Below are 25,057 nucleotides of genomic sequence, written 5' to 3'. Positions count from 1 at the left end.
CGCAAGACGAGAACGGAAATGCGTGCGTACTCCATAAGATCCGCCTCTCGCCATCGGACGCCATTTTGTCGCCGACTTTCACCCGCCGTACGACGGTGCTTTTTTTTCTTAAAGGAGAAGCGACAATGTTTTTTTTTTTAAATCCCCTGCAAGTATGAAACACTGAAAACTGCGGTCGATGTGAAAACGAGGAAACAAGTTTCTGGAAGGTACCTCCTCTCTATCCGTTTCACTCTTAAAAACAGAAGCTCGGGGATACCAGACCGGGCAGACCGCGGGGCGTGTTGTGAGGAAGAGGAGGAGGAAAAAGGGGGGAGGGGTGCAACGGCAATAACGCGAGCGATACTTCTAGTTTTATTGCGGTCACTGCAGAGCAATAAGTGTTCTGGAGTTCGCGATAAAGCGCGTGGGACATTTTCCAAACGCCTTCTCGGCAGGGCAACGGAGGGCATTTAATTTGGCGCGCGGGAGGCAACTGTTAAAACGGCTCAGTTATGCGAAGCGCGCGCCACGGCCAGAATTCCGACAGCGCACCCGCGCGCGCGCGTCCCCGGTGAACCTCGCCCGCTGATTGGCCTGGAGAGAACCAGCCCGGCTTGCTGCTGTTATTGGCTCGACTGGGGGAGAAGAGGTTGGGTGAGGTGTGTGTCTTTGCATTTCTCTCCTGATTGGATGACAGGGAGCGCTCTTGCAGCCTGCTTGAACTCCGAACTTGCTCTTGATTGGCTAAAGTCACGCGAGGGGTGGGAGCTCCGTGTAGAGGCGGAGTGAACGGCGGGTGCTGCTGTCAGAACCGGGGGGTGAGCCGCTGTTGGGGCCTCCTCCGCTAGCTGCTCTAATGCCGGGGGCGCCCGAGCAGGCGGAGACCCAGGAGGAAGAACCACAGCAGCAAGAGAGAGAAGAGGAACGGACTCCGCCTCCTAGCGGCCGCCGGCGTCCCCTGCCCCCTCCCATAGTCTCCGCCGAGCAGGGGGCGGAGTCTAGCGGCAGTCGGGTGCTCCGTGGAGGTCGGGAGCGCGGACGAGCGGCAGCCGCGGCTGCGGCCGCCTCCCGCCGAAGAAAGGCCGAATATCCGCGTCGGCGCCGAAGCAGTCCCGGCGCTCGCCAGAACCAAGACCCGGACGAGTTGCCGCCTCCACCCGGGCTTGAAACTGGAGCGCCACCCTCAGCCACTGCACCTTCTGGGACTACCGGTCGAAAGGGAACGCCACGCAGCTCGTAAGTATCGAAGCCGCTTAGTGCTTTTGGGAGGTAGAAAGTTTTTGCCTTTAGTGGCCCCGCTTCGCAGTCTGTGACTTTCGACTGCAGAAACTTGCAAAAGTAGGATTTAATACTGACTTTTTTCCGTTTATATAGTAGAGAGTCCGTTGCCTTCCACGTTTGTTGCAGGTTGGGTTGTTTAAAAGGGTGTTGATTGGCAGGTACCTTTAACTGAATTCTTGCGCTCTAACGAAAGTTGTACTAAATTTCTTGTTCTCTGAATCACTTTTTTTTCCATAGGCGTGTATTGTTCAGCACATATAACATCAGTATTTTACCTTTTATCTATTGTAAGTTGTAGAAAAATGTTGGTGCCTGATTGTATAGCTCTAACTAACCAATTTGCAGTATGCCTGTATGCATCTTTATTTGAAATAAGTTCCATGTATCTAGTAAAACTCAGTGAATAATCCTAAATTTAGAAGTTTTGAGTGGGGAATAATTTTTATTAATTTATAATATAAAATTCGAAAGAAAATAGGAAGATGGGGGAAGGAAAAAATGTAGGGAAAAGAAAGAAAAGGCATTGACTTTTGACTCCCTTTGGTGAATAAGGGTGCATAAGAATAAGATAAACTTCAGCTTTTTACTTTTACATAATAGTATAAACTAGCCATTTCTATAATAACCTACCTAATCAGTAAAACCCAAAATCAAAGTTTCATTATTTTTCACCTCAAGTACAAAGTCCAGAAGCGGTTTCCAGGTAGAAACAAAAGTAATTGTGTTTTTTTCTTTAATCAAAGCAGTCAGTTTAGCCATCTCTGTTAACTCCAACTTCTGCAGCCATTCATCCATTGTGGGTAGGGGGAAATACTAGAAAAAAGATTTATTATAGTATTTTAATTTTATTGGATACAGGTAAGCATCCTTGATTTGTGCAGGCCTGACTTTCTAGGTGTATAAGGTAAAATGTATGAGTGAGATGACTAGAAAAATACACATTTAGGAACTTCTATAAGCATCTACATCTTAGTATTGGGCGTTGTGCTAATTCACATTGTATGTTTAATTTCTATTTCAGGTGCTTGGATAAAGCAACAGTGAAAGGTAAGATTTAAATTACTCAACAGAAGGATGGATGGTGATTGTTTCGATACATCATCAATGGTCAGGAACTCTGAACTTGAGATAATTGGATGTGAGCACTTTTATATTAGATTGGGGTGTAGAGACAAGCTTGTGATCCTGCTAATGTACTAATTTGTCATGCTTCTGACTGAATCCCTCTCTGAGCTTGAGGTGGAAGAGATTTTCATCATCCGTGCCATGGTCAAATAATTCCTTCATCTTGTTACAATTCAGTCCCATTCTTGGCCTTTTGGGACAATGCAGTTCGTTTGAATGGTCTGTCTCAGGCAACTATTGTATTTTTCGGAGTATAAGATGTACTCCCCCCCAAAAAAGTGGGTGGAAATGTCTGTGCGTCTTATAGACCGAAAGTTGCCGAAGCCCCACCCACTTGCCGGCCCCCACCCTTCAGCCGGTGCCACCCAGCAATTTGCCTCCTTGCAGCAAACAGCCTTGCCAGCTTCAGCACAGCCTGATTTAGCACGAGCAGCTGATTGGCGATTAGATTTACCTCCCGGAATACCACCGATCAGCTGTTCCAGGCTGCAGGAATCACTGCCACCTATCGCTGCCTCCACATGCCCCATTTTTGGCCTCCGCACGTCTTGTTTTTGGCCTGTTCCAGGCGGCAGGGATCACCACCTGGATCCCCGCCACTTGGAATGGGCTGAAAACGGGATGTGCAGAGGCCAAAAATGGGGCGTACAGAGGCCGAAAACAGGGCACACAGAGGCAGCTAAATGTGGAAGCGGCGTCGGCATTGATGGGCAGCAGCAAGCCTTGTAGCCTGGAACAGCTGATCAGTGGTATTCTGGGAGGCAGATCCAACCACCAATCAGCTGCTCATGCTAAATCAGGCTATACTGAAGCTGACCAGGCTGTTTGCTGCAAGGAGGCAAAATGCTGGGAGGCAGATTTTTCTTTTCTTGTTTTCCTCCCCAAAAGCTAGGTACATTTTATAGTCCAAAAAATACGGTAATTGGTTTCTAGCAGATTCTGGGGAGTTTCCTGACAGTCTGGAAAGCTGTTCCATCCCCTGCTTAATACATAACTCGCAATAGGAATCACTTCAAGCTTAGACAGTGTTTCTCTGAGCTTGGTTGCCACAATCCTTCTGGCAACTGATTTCAGTTGGCGGCTAAATATTCTGCAGCTCTTTGGGAAGTAAAATGACATCTGGAGGAAATGCCAATGGAGGAAAACAAGAAGCTACTCTGATTGAGCCTGGGTATGTGCCCATGTTCAAGCCTACACTGTTTCAGTAAGGAAGGCAAAACATGCTTATTTCTCCTCCCTTATTTCATTAATGGTCTGTCATTCAGAAGCCTTATATAAAGTAATTTTCTGGGAAGAGACAAGATGAGCATTTCACATCTGGTTGATGTGAATAATTGAAAGAATAATTTGCATAGCACTTTGTTGATAAATTGAATCAGAATCTTAATAACGAGTATGGCACCATATTATGAAGTTTGGGACTCTTTGGTCTGTGACATCCAAGGAAGTAGAATATTGTCTAGCTTTTCATCTATGCCTAATTCTTGCCCCTTGCCCATCCTGACTGCTGTGCGGTGTGGAGCAACCTGAATCCAGAAAATTGTCAATGCTGTTTCTGAGGAGGAGATTTCTGTCCATGTTGAAGTAGACTAACTGAACCCCTTTCAGTCTAATTTCAAGCCTGGACATGAAATAAACATGTTCTTGTCATTGGAATGGACCTGGTAATCTTTGATGTTGTCAACTATGGTCTTTTAGTGAAATACTTATGGAGTTTTGTGATTACAGTCGGAAGTAGTTTTGTAGTGGTTCTCCTTTATTTGTTATAGGTAATTTCAATTGGAGAGGGGGTGAGAGGTTGGTCTGATGCCTCTGTTTTATGGTGTACACAGGTGGTGGTCCTCTCATATTTTGTAATATCTACACAAAATCTACTGGGTTGGGTTATCTCAGAGATTCAGGGTATGCACCATTACTATAGGGCAGTGGTCTTGGGACACTGTTACATTTTAAAGATGATTGAGGATGCAATTTTTTTGGGTTAAGTAGTTTATATCTATCAATATTAACTTTATGAGAAATTAAAATAATTTTTAAAATATTTACTTACTGGACTTTGTGGACCCATAGGGCACCCAGACCCTACTTAAGAACCATTGCTGTGGGGGAAATGCCATTGACACTTTATCCAGTGCTAGGAGGCACTAAAAGATTGGATAGGAAATAACCAATTAAAGCTGAATCCTAGTAAAATAGAATTAGCGTTTTTTCATTCTCTGCTCTGGATTCTCTGTTGATGCTAATGTTGTCTCTAGATGGACAGACATCAGCCTTGAAATAGTAATTTGCAGTTTGGAGTTCCTTCTTAATTCATAAAATCACTCAGATTTGGGAAGGTCTGGCCTCTGACTGGGTAAATCCGGATGGGATGATTGAGGCAGGTCTTGAGAGTATTATCTGAGAGGACTTTGATCCTGTGGCTCCCGAGGATGTGGACTGGATTCTGGGTCAGCTGAACGCGACCACGTGTTTATTGGACCCTTGTCCCTCCTGGTTGGTGCTGGCTTCCCAGGAGGTTACATGAGGCTGGCTCCAGAGGATTATTAACGCTTCTTTGAGTGAGGGTGTCCTGCCGGCCGTCTTGAAAGAAGCGGTGGTGAGGCCCCTCCTCAAGAAGCCCTCTCTGGATCTGGCTGTTTTGGCTAAATATTGTCCAGTCTCCAACCTTCGTTTTATTGCGAAGGTTGTTGAGAGTGTGGTGGTGCGGCAGCTGCCACAGTACCTGGATGAAGCTGTCTATCTAGATCCGCTCCAGTCCAGCTTCAGGTCTGGGCATAGCACGGAAATGGCATTGGTCGCGTTGGTGGATGATCTCTGGAGGGCTCAGGATAGGGGTTGCTCTATCCTGGTCCTATTAGATCTCTCAGCGGCTTTTGATACCATCGACCATGGTATCATGTTGCGCCGATTGGAGGGGTTGGAGGTGGGGGGCACCGTTTTGCGGTGGTTCTCCTACCTCTCTGATCGGTTGCAATCTGTGCTGATAGGGGGGCAGCGGTCAATCCCGAGGCGCCTTGTTTGTGGGGTACTGCAAGGGTCGGTCCTCTCGCCCCTTCTGTTCAACATTTATGTAAAGCCGCTGGGTGAGATCATCCGTGGCTTTGGGGTGGAGTTCCATCAGTACGCTGATGACACCCAGCTGTACATCTCCACCCCAGGCCACCCCAACGATGCCCTTGAAGTGATGTCCCAGTGCCTGGAGGCTGTGCGGGCCTGGATGGGGAGAAACAGGCTCCGACTCAACCCTTCCAAGACTGAGTGGCTGTGGCTTCCGGCGTCCCGATATAGCCAGCTGATGCCATCGCTGGTTATTGGGGGCAAATCAGTGGCCCCCACGGAGAGGGCTCGCAACTTGGGCATCCTCCTGGATGCACGGGTATCTTTAGAAGAGCATATGACAGCCGTGGCCAGGGGGGCTTTTTATCAGGTCCGCCTGATAAGCCAGTTGCATCCCTTTCTGGATCGGGACTACCTACGCACGGTCACTCAGGCACTCGTCACTTCCCGCCTGGACTACTGCAATGCTCTCTACATGGGGCTCCCCTTGGAGCACCCAGAGGCTCCAGCTGGTCCAGAATGCGGCCGCGTGGGGGTTATGGGAGCGATGGGGCGCTCCCATGTGACACCTCTCCTGCACGAGCTGCACTGGCTCCCGGTGGTCTTCCAGGTGCGCTTCAAGATGTTGGTAACCACCTTTAAAGTGCTCCATGGCTTAGGGCCGGGGTATCTACGAGACCGCCTTCTGCCGCCAATAGCCTCCTACCGGCCAGTACGCTCGCACAGAGAGGGCCTCCTCAGGGTGCCGTCCGCCACACAATGTCGGCTGGCGACCCCCAGAGGGAGAGCCTTCTCTGTGGTGGCACCCGCCCTCTGGAACAACCTATCCCCAGAGATACGCACGATACCAGACCTCCGGACTTTTCGTCGGGCCCTGAAAACTCATTTATTTCATCTAGCCAGGCTGGCTTGATCCCATCCGTTCGGTTTTAATTTGAAATTGGTTTTAACTGGGTTGTTTTAAATTGTGAGCCAAAATTATTTAATTACCTTTTAAACTGTTTTTTAAATTTTGTACGCTCTGTTTTATCTCGGCTGTTCACCGCCCTGAGTCCTGCTGGAAAAGGGCGGTATAAAAATCAAATCAAATCAAATAAATAAATAAATAAAATATCTTCTTCTCAAAGAGCAGACATACTGTAGACTGTGACTAGAAAAAACTAACTGGGTTTGTATAGTGCACCAGTTTGCACCCCTACCTGGTGATGAAGGACCCAGGTACAATTATTTCCTGATGACATTATTGCAATTGCTTTAATGTAGTTGCTCTTTGAAAACTACAACTGGTCCTTGCCAACACTGAGAGAATATTTTGCAAATCCTTCACTGTTTACTAGTGATCTTCCAGATACAATTTAAGATGCTGGTATTGATCTATAGACAGCCAACTTGATCTAGTGGTTAAGGCATGAGGCTAGAAATCAGGAGGTTAGAAATCAGGAGGTTGTGAGTTTTAATCATGCCTTAGGCATGAAGTCAGCTGGGTGACCTTGGGAGTCCCCCTCTCTCAGCTCTAGAAAATCAATCACAAACTACTTCTGAAAAACCTTGTGAAGAAAACTGAAGGGACTTGTCCAGGTAGTCATCAGATATTGAAAAAAACCCTGACTTCTTAGCTTGGCACCTTGGTATCTACAGGACTGCTTTTCCAACTCCAGTGGCCCAATTTATTGTTTTAACAGCAGCCTAATCTAGTTGTGATAAAATTATATTGATGGTATGGGCACTCCTCATTTTCCAGCTACTCATTTAGTAACTATTTGAAGTTATGATGGTGCTAAGGAGATTTATAACCAGTACTCACACTTGTGACTGCTGTATCATTTCCATAGTCATCTGATTACAGTTTGGGTATTTAGCAATTACTGCACATTTATGATGGTTGCAGCATCTAGCAGGTGCCCTTTCTTATCTTCATAGCCAGCTTCTGAAAAGGCAAGTAGTGGGAAGTTGCAAGTTGAAGTCAGGTGATATCCTTAATGACTGGTGATTTGCTTAATGATCACAGCTGGAACAGTAATTTGAAATTAAATGCCTCTATAGTAGTTGATTTCAGGAAGACTTTAGTTTTGTATACAAGTAGTCCTCGCTTAATGACCCTTTGTTTAGCGACTGTTCAAAGTTATGACACTGAATAAAAGTAACTTACAACTAGCACTCATTGTTACTGTCACAATATCATTGTGATCATGTGATCACAATTGAGTACTTGGAAACCAGCTTCCACTTATAACAGTTGCAGTGTCCTGCAGTCATATGATTGCCATTTGTGACCTTCCCAGCCAATTTCCAACAAGCAAAATCAGGAGGTCACAAGTCACGGTTAAGTTAATCCTTATGTCTTAACCATAGCAAAAAAAAAAAAAAGCTTGTAAAATCAGGTCCTTAATTGCTACACTGTTTAACAATGAATTTTCCAGCCCCTATTGTAATAAGTTAAGGGCTACTTATACTTATTTGCTCTTGTTTATACTAATAAGGAAGGGTAATCAGCAAATTGAAAGTCTTATTTTTCTGGAAAGCAAACATTCAGGAAACCAATATAGAAATTAAACATGTACATTTTATATATATTTATATTACAGATCCCAAAGAAGAGACAGAAGAGAAGGAAGTTTCTACTACTGCGGCAGTTAGTGCCTCAGTCACTACAACTAAACCCAGCCGGGGTTGGCGTACCAACAGGGCAACTACGACTGTTCAGCAATATGATGCAGAGAATTCCCGGAGTTCCAGATCAAAGACTGGGTCCCTGCAACTCATTTGCAAATCAGAACCAAATGCAGACCAGCTAGAATTTGGTATGGTGTTTTTTGTTACTAGGAAATAAAACAATAGTATTTTCAATTGAGTCAGTGTAAAACTTATAATAAATAAATATAAATAAAGTCACACATGTTCTATTGTCCCACAAAGAAGACTGTTAATAAAAAGATAATTTTGGTTAATCACATGCAACAGAATATACTCTAACACTTTAAAAGAAACAATATTCACTGAGTAGTTTATGCATTATTTTACTATTATATTTGTCTTGATCTTGAGCAAAAATTTCCTGTATTTCAGTTTAGACTTTAGAGGCTTAACATTCATCACTTTAACACAGTAGCATATCAATAGAAGTTTGTAAATCCTGATATATAGGTTGATCAGATTTCTACATCTAAATATGTTTCTTTTTTTAGAAGTTACTGAAGAGCATTCATCTCCAACTAGAATCAGGTAAGGAATTATACAGTGGCTGGAAGATTAGGATACAAAATATCTGGGTTCATAAAGCAGTAATTTTTAAACTATAAAATTATCTTTGAGTTGAACTTAATTCTTGGTGACTGATTGGGGGAAAACATGTAGTTTTCTGAACAATATTGCAGAAGTGTTTTAGGACTGCTATCTTCTAAGGGCTGTCAAACTCACAGGCTGGATACGTCACGTGCTAGCCACGCCCACACCTGGTTTAGTGAAGGGGAAGTCCCGATATGTCACGTGACGCCGCCGTGATGATGCGAGTTTGACACCCCTGTTCTAAGATGTTCTTTAACTTTTGAGTATAGTTTATGGTATTTAGTTCTCTACCCAAGTAGTAACCAGACCTGATTTCTGCTTTGCTTCCAAGGCCAGACACACCAGGTGCTAGGAGGTTCAGTGAAACATCGCTTTAATCTTTTGAGGGGAACCGGTGTTTGTTCCTAAATGATTATTAAATACAAAAGTATATCATTGCTGCAATTTAGGGAGAGTTATTATGCAAGTAATATAAAATTATATCATTTATGGCAAAATGTCTATATGGAGATTCTCAACCAGGCCATGGTTGTCCCAAAGATATTTTTCCAAAAGGCAACTGCACTTTCTTGGGTTTTTTTTTGTTTGAAAGCGTTTTGCTTCTCATCCAAGAAGCATTGGAAAAAAGCACCTTTGGGATCATATGTGGCAATTTTTGTCATATATTGGATGACATGCAAATTGTCACAGAAGTAAATTTCATGGAATGCTTCATCCAAAATATTTTGCATTCAAGAACTTTTTGGAGGCTGTCAAGATCATAATTTGGTCAGTTGCATTTGGGGAATGCTAAATGGGATTCCATTAAATTGAGTCTTCACTTATGTAATAAACATCTGTTAAAGTAGTGAATAGATTCATTGTATGGGAAAGAACTTGGTTGCAGCATATACAGCCCAGGAATTTATCTTGTTAAGATGATTTAAAATAGTAGCTTTATTGCTACTTGCCTGTGTCATCTTAACAAGAGGTGTGCTGTAGCTTGTCTTGAATAACCAGGTAAACACTTCACTTCCTGATTTAGAAGAATGGTTGTTTTTAACTCTAGGATCTGTGTGTGTGTTTGTGTGTGTGTTTTGTAAACTTCAGTGACTGCATATTTCCTTAATAAGGGAATCCCAGGAATGAACATATAATCGAATGAATTCTCCTGCAGGACTATTGTAGAATCATTGTAGTTCAGTTTCATAGGAACACTAGTGTAAGATTTTCTTGATCATAAATGTGACTCTTGAAACTACAGAATTGTTGAACATATGTCTGGTGTTCTCTGAGAAAGCTTATTCTCTGGAGTCCTTGGTACTCTCTGAGCTTGGTGGTTCTCATGTAGATCATTCATTCTTCAGCTGGGTAACATCTCTGTTGCTAGAAGAGAGACGGGTTTGCAGCAGAGAGGACTCTATAGGACTACAGTTCAACCTTGAGCTGTATATATTCTTTGTATTGAAATCTTACTCCATTATACTTGGATCTTGTTTCTTTATACCTGTTGGAAAAAATGTCCAGAAAGATTCAGGTCTGTGTTCTAGTGGCACTTGCACTATAACTGACCATAGTCGTCTGATGTCTGTAATTATATAAATCTTCTGAGCTGATGACAAGCTCAGTTGTGTTTTCTCTTCAGGGCCTAAATTATTATCCAATATTTTAGGAATACAAAAAATATGTCCTTACAGTCTAAAAAAATTGTTAGAAAGCAAGGTCTAAATGTTTTGCTTATATTTAGTATAAGCAGAATATTTTATATTGAACTGTTGCTAATATTCCTTAGTAGATGAATATGTTAACATGTCGTTTCTAGCATATATTCTGGAAAAGGTTGGTTTGCATTAATAGAGAACTGGAGATCCATACAATATTGCCTCTTATCCAGTGTACGTAACTGAAAAAAATTGTAAGGTAGGGGTTATAAGTATAGACAAGTAAGAGATCTTGACTGTTTTTTATCCACGAGTGTTTAATTTATGGAAAAATTGTATTCAGTATTTTCCTTTTCTTTCTCATTGTCAAGTGATGAAGAAGAAATGCTCATCAGTGAAGAAGAGGTTCCCTTCAAAGATGATCCCAGAGATGAAACTTACAAACCCCATTTAGACAGGTGCTCTATTTTATTTTCGGTGCAGAGAGCAGTTTTATGGTCACTTCAGAACAGGATGGGCAGCAGATAAATAAATTATTGTCAGTCTAGCCTGTTGTAATAAACTATCTCACTGCTAGAACTCTTAGTATTATGTTTCTGCTACTATGGACAAATAGACTGTTTTTAAATAATTAAGACCAGGATTATGCATATTTAAAATTGCAGATATGACAAACACCAAAAAGAAATCCATGTTAAAGAACTGCCTAAAAACTTCAGTATGACATTTAACTAGAATATTTATCTAGAAAGTATTTATGTTCTTGGATATGTAATATATAATGGTTATCTGCAGAGATGCTCCAAAGCAAAGAAAAAAAACTGGGAAGGGAAAAGAAGAAAAAGAGAAACAGAAGGATATTAAAGTGGAGGTGGAAGTTAAAGAAGAAAGTGAGTTTCGAGAAGCTGAGGATCCACCTAGGAAGTGAGTATCCAAGTGTTAGATGCTGTGCATTAGAGTGTAGCCAGTCCTATAACTCTCAGTAATACCAAGCCTTTGAAAGAAACTGAATATAGGGATGGTCCTTGTTGGGCAAAATACCCTTCAGTTCTGAGATTGGCTAGGTAGCCAAGCTGTTCTGCGTTATAGAGATATTGTACTGGTACAATGAATCTCCAGTATGTAGGAAGTGATATACCTGGTTGCTTGAGAATTAGATACATTAGAACAGGTTTTGTGCACATGAAATAGATGGTACATATTTACAGAAATAAAAATGAATTGTGTGGAAACTAGTTTCCTATCCTTGTGTTTTCTTTAGTGGTGGATTTTGTATATTTGTGTATTGTATAACTTAAAATTTCAGTTACATATCTGCAGTTATGCCTTCATTTTCACATTTCACTTTGTCTTGATGTTTCAGGAGAGGAAGGCGGAGAAAAGATGACAAAAGCCCACGACTTCCTAAAAGAAGGTAAGTTGTTTTTGTATGGCTTAAAAAGATAAATCTAGTACAAACCCATTTATCTAATTCATGATTATTTAATAATATATTCATCTTTAAAGGGCCTTCTCTTGCTTTTTCTTAGTTTTGTGTGGAAGTAACGAAAGGAAACTTGAGATAGGAAATAGATGTTAGATGTCTAGTTCATCAGCTATTTGCAAAAAAGCCATACTTAGGGTGATACCTTCATAACAGTCCTAAACTGCATGGCAATCCTACATCTACAGATCTTTCAATGTTAGGAATATAGTATACTTTCAAGAATTATTAAATTCAATTCTCCTATATATTTATTAGACATGGTCATCTAAGAAAAAAAAAGAAATTATACAATTTATTACACTTGTAACTAAATTCATTGCATCAAAACTGTGTTGAATAAGTCACAAAAATATAGCAAATTCCATAAAGTTGATAGCAAGCCAGCAATTTAAAGGGATAATAACATTTCTAGAAGTTCTGATTTTCACAACTTGTTCCCAAGAACTATATTAAGCTCCGTTTGACAACTTAATCTTCTAAAGAAAGGACTGAGAAATGTGTGAAACAAAATATAAGCAGAATACAATATTATTTCATACAGTGGATTTTAGAGACCACTTATTTTAAATTACTTGTATTTAACATGTTATATACTAATGATGAAATTAAACCATTTAATATGGTTTTTGACACTACTGAGCTCTCGCAATACACGAAATTATTATCCGGCATGTACATTAAAAAAGATACTGTGTTACAAGTAGTCCTTGCATAATGACCAGTAGCTTAGTGACAGTTCAAAGTTATGATGGACCCTCTAACAGCAACTTATGACTTGGTTCTGGACATTCCCCCTTGTAGTGGGGGACTACAAAATGACTATATTTTAGGCATATGGCAACTGGCTCACCTTTGTGGCTGGTTGCAGGTGACTGATTTAAGACTTTTTTGCTGGTTTCTATTTAATGATTGCCACAAAAAAACAAAAGTAATAAAATCAGGTCTGATCATGTGGGTGCCTCGATTTACAACTGTCATTCCTTATGATGACAATTCCAGGCTTCTTTCTGGTCTCAAGATTGAGAAAAACCTGTATATTTATACCATTTGTCAAAGTTGTGCTGTTTTCTCTTTGTTACTCACCTGTGTGCATTTTAGGAAGAAGCCTCCAATACAATATGTACGTTGTGAAATGGAAGGATGTGGCACAGTTCTTGCACACCCTCGCTACCTACAGGTAAGAATAATGTTTACAAGCAAAGGAAGGAAAAAGAGATGCCCTTCTTTGCTCAATATGAATTTCTTTTCTTTTCTTCTGTGGACTAGCCTAAAAAACATTACAACAATTCTCTGATGCTCCAAATTCTAAATGCTCCAAATCCCAAATGCTTGTTTCATACCATGGCATGACTTAACTTTTCAACCCTGTTCATGATTCTTTCTCCTGAAATGCTGAATTGTAACTTATTTATTCTGGATACGGCTCAAGGTTGACTCTGCCTTCCATTCTTTCAAGATGAGTAAAGTGAGGACCCAGATTATTGGGGGCAATATGCTAACTCTGTAAACCACTTAGAGAGGGCTGTAAAGCACTGTGAAGCAGTATATAAGTCAATATAAGTGATGTTGCCATTGCTACTTTTTTCATAACCTTTTGCCTCTCATTTTTCCCTCTCCGCTATTACATTTTATTAATTTTATTATCAAATCCCGGATTACCCTATGCAGCATTTCTTGCTCTTCTCCTGTTTTGACATTAGTCATTCATTATGACTAATGGATAATTATGGATAACCCTTCAATATCCATCCTGTTCATTATGAACTATTCTTTTTTCTTCCTCTGTTTTTTTTTAGCATTTGAACACCCCATAGCTTTTCTTTCTTTTTGCAAATAGATTAAATATATATTTCTTTTGCAATCATTATTTAATGTATCTTCCTCTGAGTTCTAGACTATTGGAAAGTACTTTTTTTCCTCATAGTTTCAATATTCTCACATCTAAATCTTATTGCGGAATCTAGACTCAAAAAAATTTCACAGGGACAAGCACCTTTTACCTCACTGCTAATGACCTTCATTGTTAGATTTTTTTAAAAAAAACTTCATTCAAATTTTATTTTGCTATTTTCAGTGCAGTTGAATACTCTTTCCAAATCAGTTTCCTTCATGTCCTACATTTCTGTGATTTTACTTTATTGAGTTCCCTTCATTTATATTTAAGGATTTGAATTTTTAATATTCTTTCTGTATTCTTTGTTTTCTTAGTAGCTTTACTCATTTTCTGCGTCCATTGAAAACTTTGCCACTAATCTGACTAATAAACAGAGCCTTGGATTTATTGACTCCTCTCTCTTCTCCCCCACCCCACCACAACTCTTGTTGCTTCTCCTTGCACAGCATTGCAAAAAAAAACAGCCTTCCATTCTTTTCTTTCAGCAAAATTCCTTTCTATGTCATAATAATCTTTTACCTTAGCTATTGCAATCTTTCTGGTCTTTTATCACACCTTCATTCACTCACACACATCCCTCACAGCACTGAGTCAGTTTGGTTTAATGGTGAAGGTGCTGGCTTAGAGTCGAACAAATATCTATATTTTTAAAAGTGAGATAATAATCACAAATACAAAGACCTGAAAATAGAAGTAGAATACCTATAATGAAAGACAGCTAGTGCCATTAGTAATAAGTGCTTTGGGTGTAATTCCCAAAACGTCCAAAGCACCATTTGAATACCATTGGCATTGACAAAAATCACCATCAATCAGTTGCAAAAGGTAGCTTTACTTATAACAGCTTACATTCAGTGACAATACATTTAAAATTCTTAAACAACATTTGCCTGTCTCAAGTCCTTGGGAAAGGCTCAACTGGATATAAACACCAAATCCAGTTTAAACACCTGGCTGACTGTGACCAAGCATAATGGAATTTTCATTATTTTGAATAACTTCAATTCTTACATCCCTATATTGCTACTCATCCTCTCACAGATCCTGCATTAACTTCTTGTCCTAATCTTTAAAGACTACTGCAGTTTTATCCTTTTTTCTCTTTTGGCACCTACAATATTTACCTTAAAAGAAAATTGTCCCTTCCCCTCTCCAATAAGGGGGAAATGGTAAATTGGACCATAGTGTGTTTACAGTAATAAAGTATTTTGTATTGTGCCTAGTTATAGGTTCACGGAAAATAAAGCCACTGCTTTTGTTGTCTCTGTACAGTCTTTAATGGGCTATTAGGGGAAAAATTACTGGTCTCAAATTTTCCCAGAAACCTTTGAATCACTCACCTCATCCTATAACTTTTTGTAGTATTTCCAAGTATTTGGGATGTTAGGCACTGGAATTTTGGGAAATTATGTGGGTGCTACAAAATTGGTGAAATTGGGATGTATCCCTTCACAAAATCGCTATTATAGGCACAATCAGTTAGAAAACAATCATGTTATAGTCACGGGACTAAAGGAAAATAATTCCAAAATTGGGATATTTGGTAGAGATGATATCTAAACCTTAAAACTTCAGTACTCTATATTTCTTAGTCACTTTCCAAATTATCTGTGATATATTCCTATTAAAAGAGCCAGTTTGCTATTGTGATTATGGCATCAGGCTAGAAACCTTGAAACTGAATTCTAGTTCTGCTTTAGGCATGAAGGCAAGTGGGTAATCTTGAACCAGTCACACTCTCTCACCCTTGGGAAACTGGCAATGGCAAACCACTTGTGAAGTCTTGCCAAGAAAACTTGGGCAAGAAATTGCCAGGAGTCAACATTAACTCCATAAGGTGGCTATTACTGTGTTTCCCCGAAAATAAGATCTTCCTGGATAATAAGCCCAATTGGGCTTTTGAGCGTGTGCGCTAAAATAAGCCCCTGAAAATAAGCCCTCCCTGAAAATATTTAAATGCATGCGCAGCTGGAAATCGGGTAAAACAGCAAGAGGAGTCCCATCTTGCTCCATGCGCCCCAAAATAATAAGACCTCCCCGAAAATAAGGCCAAGCGCTTATTTCGGGGTTCAAAAAAATATAAGACAGGATCTTATTTTTGGGGAAACACGGTAGAATATTAAATGTGTTTACCACTTTTGTTATATTAAGATCCCAGGTAATAAAAATACAGTGTTTTCTTTGTTTTTAGCATCATATCAAATATCAACATCTGCTGAAAAAGAAATATGTATGTCCTCATCCCTCTTGCGGAAGACTTTTCCGGCTCCAGAAGCAACTGTTGCGGCATGCCAAACATCACACAGGTAATATGAGTTGCAAAGAAAATCCCCACACTGTCTCTTTAAGGAGGAAAGTAAATTTCTTCTTGAATATCCAAGTCTTTAATTTAGATATGAAATGCAAAGTTGATGCAGATTGCTTAATGACACAGATGTTGTTCTGTGGCTATATTTAAAATGAGAATGACTCAAACTGAAGGATGCAGTTAGGATATTACTGCTTCTAGTCTTTTAATATTTCCTTTCCTCATTTTTTTTAGCTCTGATATAGATAAGAATAAGTAACATTGATTCTGATATTCATAATATAAGATATATTATGCAATGAATTATTTGCAATTGATATAAATAAGAACAATACCATATATGAAATCAGGTAATTGGAGTAGACTGCTTATTTGTCAGAAGTCACTTTTGACACACACACCCCCCCAAAAAAGATCAGTTTTGACAAGGTTGGACCATACTGTCTACCTTCCATGTTTTGTAATCTCCTCATTTCAAAACCTGAAGTTTCTTAAATAATATATGAAAAGTTTGAAGGAATATGAACAAAAAGGAATGTATTTCCATTAAGATAGGTACAGCTGCTTTTACCAAACAGGGTGAGCTCTTGGTGATCTTCAACTCCCATAATTCCATTGGTATATGGAAAGCAATGGTCCCACTGTCATTAAACAGTGAGCATTATGATCTTCGGTACCTTCATAGACTATGAATGAATGAATATGTGCTTTTGTTGGCACAATGTGGTAGAATCACGGGCTAAAGGAGAGGCATGTCAGTGTGGAGTTGCTCCATGGGAGGAAGTATTATAGATCAGACTAGTGAAACCTTATCTTCTGGTTCTCAAGGGAAAACGGCTAGTCTGGCAAGACTCTTGTAATATAGATGACCTACAATATAGACCAATAAAGGAGAATATTTATAGCTCAGAGTTGAAATGAGTTGTATCCTTGGTGCTATCTGAGCTTCATTATTTTCTTGCAGATATTTCATTACCCAAACTAGGTATAACAACCAAGCTTAGAGAAGTACAAGGATGGCTCACTACACTAAAGGAGCTGTGTTGGCCTATTCACAGAGTTGTTCTGCTTCCTTGTGCCTGACACACAGAATGAATAATATATATGATATTTCAAATATAATGAGAAAGATTTTAATTTATTTCCCCTTGGAGAATGAAGAAAAACTAGAATATATAAATCTCAGAATAAGAATGGGACTGTTTTCATAAGATTCTATTTGTTTTTGAGAAATACTTCCTCATCACTATTAGAAAATATTTATTTTTTTCAACTATTATCCTTAATACTGTGATTAGGAACATGGCAGATTCTTTTTGAATAGGTATGGATCTGGATTAGATTCAGGTTTTGATGTAAAATACTATGTTCTGCTTTACAGATCAAAGGGATTACATTTGTGAATACTGTGCCCGTGCTTTCAAAAGTTCCCACAATCTGGCAGTTCACCGAATGATTCACACAGGCGAGAAGCCATTACAGTGAGTAGTGTCCTTGATCTTGCTTATTTTTTTCATGAGGAATTAGCTGCATCAATAATTTTTCCCTTTACATTTCTTAAATATTATTCTGATGAAGAATTAATTCTGCTCCCTCTCATTTTTCTGTAGATGTGAGATCTGTGGATTCACCTGCCGGCAGAAGGCCTCACTAAACTGGCACATGAAAAAACATGATGCAGATACCTTTTACCAGTTTTCATGCAATATATGTGGAAAGAAGTTTGAGAAAAAAGACAGCGTTGTAGCACATAAAGCCAAGAGTCACCCAGAAGTGCTTATTGCTGAAGCACTGGCAGCCAACGCAGGGGCTCTCATTACCAGCACTGACATCTTGGGTCCTGATCCAGAGTCTATTGTCCAACCCACGGATGGCCAGGGCCTTCCCCTTCTTCCAGATCCCATTGGAAACACCACTCCTGGAGAGTGCCTATTGCTGAACTCTGATGGGATGCCTAAGGCCTACTGCAGTGGGGGTGACCGGGTCAACCTGATGGCTGATGGAAAAATATTTGTTGGTAGTGCTAGTGGTGAGAATACAGAAGGGCTGGTCATCAATACAGAGATTCTTGGAGCTACCACTGAAGTTCTAATTGAGGATTCTGATTCTGCAGGACCGTAGTGGGAGAGGAGCACATGTGTATTGGGACAACTTGAACTTGTATTTAAAAAAGAATAAATGGGGAGAAGCAACTTATTCAACATAGAGAAACTAAACATAAATAAATTACTAGTCAGATAACTAAAGGACCTGCCCACCCCCCTTCTGCCCCAGCTCACCCTTTCTTGCAGAGTGGATCACTACACTACATTTTTTTTCACTGTTTCCTTCTTGGAGAGGAATGTTGCCTTTACACAGAGATTGACAAAGCAAAAGAATTCTTGCAATGCAGGGAAGGGAAGCAGCTAAGCCTCTCCCAGCCCTCCCAAAGTAAGCAAACTTCCAGCTTCTTGACATATTGCAAAATTGAAAATGCTTATACTCTGGACCAATATTTCATTCTTGAAACTGTATTCTGTTCCTCCAGTTGTATCAACCTATTCTATGCATTACTAAATTCTGACCCTTGCAAGCTCTTATTTTTCATTTTAGAGCTTGGGGATATAGCTTGGCACTTTAGAATCCTTCCTTAGGATGAGCTGTAAAACAGCGTATTTTCCCCATATTTTGTATCTTCCCATCCATAAGAAAAGAAGGGATTTTGAAATGTTGGTGCTTGCTTTCTGAAAGAGGAGTGCCATCTTTCTATATAATTGCTCTGGTGCAAAATACCTGTGGGAGAATCAGAATGGGTGCTAGGCTTATAAAAGAAAACTTGCACTTTGTACATGTCTTTTTTTAAGTTGTGATGAATTCCTTATTTATTTGCCTTCTTAAAGGGGGTTTATTTTAGTTGCTGTCTAGAGAATATTTTTGTTTCAAAACTGAACATCCTGTGTAAGGGATATAAAACAGAACGGGCTTCTTCAGCAATCCATGTTTAGGAATTCTTATTCAGTCTGAGTGAAGGAAATACTTGTGGAGCAGGATAGGTCTTTAGCACCCTCTCTAGTGAACTGTGAGGCTCCTGTTTGCTTCAGCATTTATTGTTTAAGGATGTAATGGCTGTTCAAGAAACTCATGTCATGTATTTCCTCACTAACCACACTACTATTTGCTCACTTACACTGCGGTGCTTTTCTTTTCTCTCTGGCGTTGATGGGCTAATGCCATTAACAGGAAGCTTTGTCTCGAAGAAGTTATATTAACTGCTTTAAAAAGCCTTGGCTGCTAACATGCTCTGCCTCGTGAGACTTTGATATAACTCTTCAAACTTCATTTAGGGACATTATTTGATTTAGAGTGGTCGCAGCACCAGCTTTACTCAGCATAATATCCACTATTCTCAAATATATGCAATTGTTTCTGTGGAATTCGACTATCACCAGACAGGTCTAGATTTGGAGTGGGATAGAGTTTTTAAAAACATGGAAATACTTTAAAGATATATTTATCACATGATTTACATAAACTCTTCACTGTTACCTGAGAGCTTATGATGTTACAATATCCTGGTAGTATTTCCCTATTAATGACCTGACATTCATGTGATCAAGAAGTAAAATGAATTTGCAATTTAGACTTTATTTTGGAGCTGTATCCTGTATAATTCTAATCCCTGCTGTATAGTGCTGGCTGGCATTAACTGCAATTATTCCCAGCGGATCTTTTTACAATGCTAATTATCTGGAAGGAAGGCTTATAGTTTGTTTGTTACATTGAAGCCAAGAATCAACAGGGATTAAACTGAAGCAGTTACTGCAGTTCATTACATATTTTCTGTGATTCCTGCCTCCCTGCCTGGATGCTTGGCAGCCATTCAGATATATAATGTGTAGGTGGCATTGCATGCAGCTCAGGACTGCATGTTCCACAAGACTGCTACTGCTACAAATTGTGTGATTAACATTGATGCGAGAAAAGTATTTGGAGCTGAAAACGTGTGCATACTACTGAGGAAACTGACTTCTATCTTGATTACAGTATGCAGTATTTTGCTAGGATAATGAACAAATTACAATATGAGCCCTGTTTGGCAAATTACTTGAAGTATTTATTCTGTTTGGCTATCGGTCTCTTGTCTGTTTCTAGCCCCCACCCCTTTATTGGGTGCAAGTATCATTTTATTAAAATAACAATCTTATATTTAGCCAGGATAGCCATCCGCACTCTAGATGAAAACTTCTGATTTAGATTTGTGATGACTGTTTATCAACCAATAATAATTCCTTTAATTTTGTTCCCATCACAAGCATGTGGTTTTGATTCAATCAATTACAACTGCAGCAAATTATTTCTATTTTCTTCTAGTAACATCCCCCCCCCCTCTTTTTTTCCTTCATGGGAAGAAGCATGGCGCTGGGAATTGAACTTGTATAATTTTCCCTCTATCAGATGGATAGCTTACAGTAACTAGTTTAATATTGTTCCACTCCATATACAGTTGCGTAGTCTAGTAATATCTATTTCCTCACTCTGGTTCTCTAACAGTTGGACCCCCTTCCTGTTAATATTAAAGGATAGTTCATATCACTTTTTGTCAGAAGTTGACGAGAACTTTTTTTTTTTTTTTTGGTCACATGAATAAGAATTCTCTTTTTAGGCCTTTATTTTACTACAACCAATATAACTGGTGAGAACAAGAGGGTTAGATGTTCTTCAAGGACTAGTCTTCTATTGTGTGAAAAGTACTCCACCTACTTCAAATAGTTTCTGAAAAATGGCACAATGCTGAAGTCTTTGCAGCTGGAGAGAATTGTCAGATCTCTGGTAATATGGTAGTGAAGACCAGGGAGAACTGCACTAGCATTGTGAATCCTATCAGAGAGAGGACAGGATTTGCAATTTTTAGCAGAACTACCTGAAGTAGTAGCCACTGAGTGGCAACAGACCTGTGTTGCATTGTGGCACACCCCTATTTTTTAGAGTTAAATAACAGATGGTTGAGTTAACAAGTCTTTGATTCCTTAAAAGCCTTGTTGCGTACAAAATTTCCAGAAAGTGATAGTGGAGATTTAGATGAGGTGCCAGGATGGAGGGGCAGTGATCCATGTTCATAAAAGTTTGTGTATACAGAAGTAAATAAAACAATTAAAAGGGATGCTTTGTTTTTTCATGTCATGTCTTTAAATTCAGGAAGCCATAACCAAAATAAATACTTAAAGGGAAAAGCAGTCTGTGTCATGTTACATGCCAGCTACATGGAGAATGATCACAACTGAAGTAGCTTCCCACACACCACTGTAGTGCAGGTCTTTCTGCAGTGCCCTGCTGCTGAAGATTGCCTATGAAAGAAGCAACAATAGGATGTGACTAAATGGAGCACCAGAATCAACTACCACTGTCAAAAAGGAATGCATTTTTAAAAAATGTGTCTTGACTATTTGAATGGTTAACTAATTACATAATGCCTTTGAAATTACCTCTTAATATATTGTGAAAGTATCCAAAAAAGTGTGCATTACTTTTGGAAGTATCCTGAAAAGTGGCTGTGTTTGTAGGTTAAAACGCTACTGCATTCAAAGAGGTAATCTATTCTCTCCCATCATGAGAAATTTAATATTTCTATATTGATCTTCAAAATCTTTGGAAATAATGTTTATACATGCCCTGTAAACTCAGTTCAGAAGAGAGGAAGTTGCCATTTTCTTCTGAGATTCCTGAATATTCTGGATAATAAATTTCTTCCCCTTTTTACCCAGTGTGGGAGGTTATGTACATCAGCTCCAGAGATGACATTTCTGAGGAATGGAATGTATTTGATCATGCATTGGCTATATCAGTGACATTGGTTCTGTAACATTTAAATTTGGACTATCTGTCCAAATGTGTAGTAAATCAAATCAAAATTCTAAAATGTCCTTCAAGGAGCCATAGAACATAAAGTTCTTTATAAAGGCAACAGTACTATACTCAGCATTTCTAATATCTATTAGAAAAAGGAAACCAATTGGAAACATCTTCCCAACTTAAATTTTTTTTGAAAGTATTCTGGAGGATTGTATAGGATTCTGTCACTCTGAGTCACTTGTTGAGATGGATAATTATCAAATTGGTTAAATAAATTTCAATATAGTAGGATGTTGAAGGAAATTGGAGCAACCTGCTTCATTTATGTTTCTGTTAAGATACAATAGGGTACTAAATGACTAAAAGGTTGCTAGCATATAATGATTTGTTTCAAAGTATGTCAAACATTGTAGCGGGGTTAGTGTGTTTTTTTAGAAAAAAATGTACCATATAGGAATGTGACAAATTGGAGAGGAGGGTGCTAAAAAGAAATGTTTGGTGAAAACCAGTGAGTTCAAGCCAGATTCTTGAAGTCTGCTACATTACACAATAGCGTAATTGGTGGATAGGATTTTTTTTTTCATATTGATGGAGTTATACACTTAGTGCTTGCAACAATTGACAAGATCATGATGCAGAAACCAACCTAGAATAGGGACACCCCAATGCCATCTTAAAAGATAGATTAGTATACTATTATTAGGAAAACAGAATAATATAGCTTGTTTTGCTAATTGGAAATGAATTATGAAGCAATTATGAGCCTGAAAGCCAGCTAGGTGACTTTGGGGTCAGTCATACTCTCAGCCCAACCCAAATCACAAGGTGGTTGTTGAGGGAAAATAGGAAGAGGTAGGAGTATTTTGTTTTTTCACTACCTTGAATTACTTATAAAATAATAAAACCAGGATAAAAATCAAATTTTCACTCACAAATCTAGTATGGTGTAATGGAAGCTCTGATGGTTCCTCTTGAAAAGTTCATGATTTCATAAGTGCTGGCTGGAGAGTTTTAGTTCCTTTGGGAACTGAGGTTTGAATTATGCAGAATATTAAGAGTTTTTTGATATATCATTTCAAGGCTTAAAATTCAGAATCAGACTGTTTGATTTGTTTCGGATTACTAAAACAAAAAAAATTACAGCTTTATACCAGTTGGACCCTGATTATCTTCTATTTTGATTTTACTAAAATATCCAGTTTGAGCTATGAAAACAAGTGCCAGAGAACTCTACTAAGCTGACAGAAACCATGACAATATAATCAGGCATAACAATAGTTTGATGGCAATTTTCTGCTACAAAACTACTTTGATTTGAGGATATTTTGCAGTTAATATTTTTATATTTCATATTTTATATTTCATATTTCATTTTCCTACAATGTTAATTTCATTTAAATTATTTAGTAGCTTACCCTTTATTCTTGTATGACAGCTTTTATGACAATTACGAAAGCAGCAACAATCACATCAAACACGTATTACAGCATCAAAAAAAATCTTTAAAATAGGGGAAGTTACCTGAATTATACAATTGGGGATCAGCACTGTCCATAGTACTAACCAATGTAAAAGTTCTTATAGCAAGTCAATTACAACTGTTGGGCAATTCTTATTACTGTATGGAACATTCCTCATCAACTTATTTTAAACTAAGAGTTTGAAATTTATTAATGGTACCTCAAATTCTGCAGTCAAAGAAACCTGTAGAGAATAAAATATATTCACAATGACTTAATTCCTTCATGTTTCATGCTGCCACAATTTGCACACTTTTTTTTTGACTGTTTAAATCATAGGGTGCATTATACCAAACTGTCTTGACTAGCCAAGCAAATGTTCCAGAATATATAAATAATTGATAAAAACTACTTCTAAATGACACTGGCATTTGTGCTTCCATAAAAAATCTAAACTCCAAAGGCTCATCAAGCCATATATCTAGTGTTTTAGGCAAGAGATGATGGGAGCTAGAGAATAGAATAGAAAAGATTACACAAGATTTTTAGTATCATCTATGACTTGTAAAAAAAAAAAGGAATATATATTAAAGCTTTGTTATTTTCCATTACATTTTATATGTTGATTGTAAATGGTACTAGATGTATGAATTGATATCATATTTCATCCATTTCTGGATAAAATTTGTTGAAGGGTTAGGGTTCTGCAAAAATGGCGCTCTCTTCACACAAGTGTATAAACAACAAAGAACAACAGCACCTTAGAATCAACTGAAGCCATCCAAAGGACATGGGTGCTTTAAGAAAAGCTGCACTGATCACACCTCTCTTTTGGGAGAAGGGCGGTATAGAAATTTAATTAAATAAATAAATAAATAATTTGTACTTTCTTAGTTTCAGTACAATATTTGGTCTTGCATATACTGAGTGCTCAAAAACCATTTTTTCATTAACTTAAACTGAAGAAAAAGTAAGATCCTAAATATATTTATGAAACATATTCAGGTTCTTGGGAGAATACTTAAGAATGATTGAGTTAAATTGGCCAAATATTTCCTGAATAAAAAAAATCTGTTTAACTCTTACAAAGACAATAGAATTGTTAGCTTGGCATTGAGTCCAGCTAGTGAATCTGAAAACAGTCACCAAAACCCAGTATCTTTTATTTCCACCAAACATGCTCCCAGCAGTGTTAGGGCAGAGAAGTTGGTGTGTGAAAACCTCCCCTAATGTTTTTTGGTGGCCCAATTTCTGCAACTGGTGAGCTGTTGATGCAAAGTGGGAATATTTTTATCTATGGGTAGATGCAGCTGGGGCTTTCCGTGTTTTATGAGAGTTGGGGTTTAGTCTCTTTCCTTGCTAAATGCCATTAGCCTGCATTGTAGTTTTGTATCTCAAAATAGCAGGGAAAAGATGTCACCGATTTTCAGCATTCAAGCTCAGCAGGGCTTGGGCACACATCGCTCACTCCATGTCTACAAGATGCTAGAACTCAGATTGATAAATTGTCATATTTCAAATAGCCTGATCCTAAGAAATGTATGGCACTGTAAGTTATCAACGGCATTGGATTGTTCTTGAAATGGCTCAATAGCCAGCAAAGGGCTGGAGTTGCACAATATGCTCGCCAATAACAAAGAACAATGGCTGTGTTCCTTCCAGCAACATGTTAAGCTAAAATAAATGACAGAGTGGTTTACCATAGAACAA

General features: G+C 38.9%; 1 protein-coding gene across 1 annotated transcript; it reads left to right on the top strand.

Annotated features, from left to right (window-relative positions):
- The first annotated feature begins 26 nt into the window (after nucleotides 1–26).
- On the top strand, nucleotides 27–21,268 carry ZFP91 (ZFP91 zinc finger protein, atypical E3 ubiquitin ligase). The gene is made up of 11 exons (XM_034420299.3): nucleotides 27–1,218; nucleotides 2,285–2,310; nucleotides 8,031–8,246; nucleotides 8,631–8,667; nucleotides 10,742–10,828; nucleotides 11,166–11,294; nucleotides 11,734–11,784; nucleotides 12,955–13,033; nucleotides 15,942–16,056; nucleotides 17,440–17,539; nucleotides 17,669–21,268. The coding sequence occupies exons 1-11, from the start codon at nucleotides 839–841 to the stop codon at nucleotides 18,177–18,179; spliced, it is 1,731 nt and encodes a 576-aa protein (XP_034276190.1). The 5' UTR covers nucleotides 27–838; the 3' UTR covers nucleotides 18,180–21,268.
- Nucleotides 21,269–25,057: the final 3,789 nt, after the last annotated feature.

The sequence above is a fragment of the Pantherophis guttatus genome, chromosome 1 (assembly GCF_059756535.1).
Source record: "Pantherophis guttatus breed Tessera chromosome 1, ASM5975653v1, whole genome shotgun sequence".
NCBI classification, from domain to species: Eukaryota; Metazoa; Chordata; class Lepidosauria; order Squamata; family Colubridae; genus Pantherophis; species Pantherophis guttatus.
The sequence above is the reverse complement of the archived record's forward strand: the minus strand, read 5'-3'. Positions and strand labels throughout refer to the sequence as shown.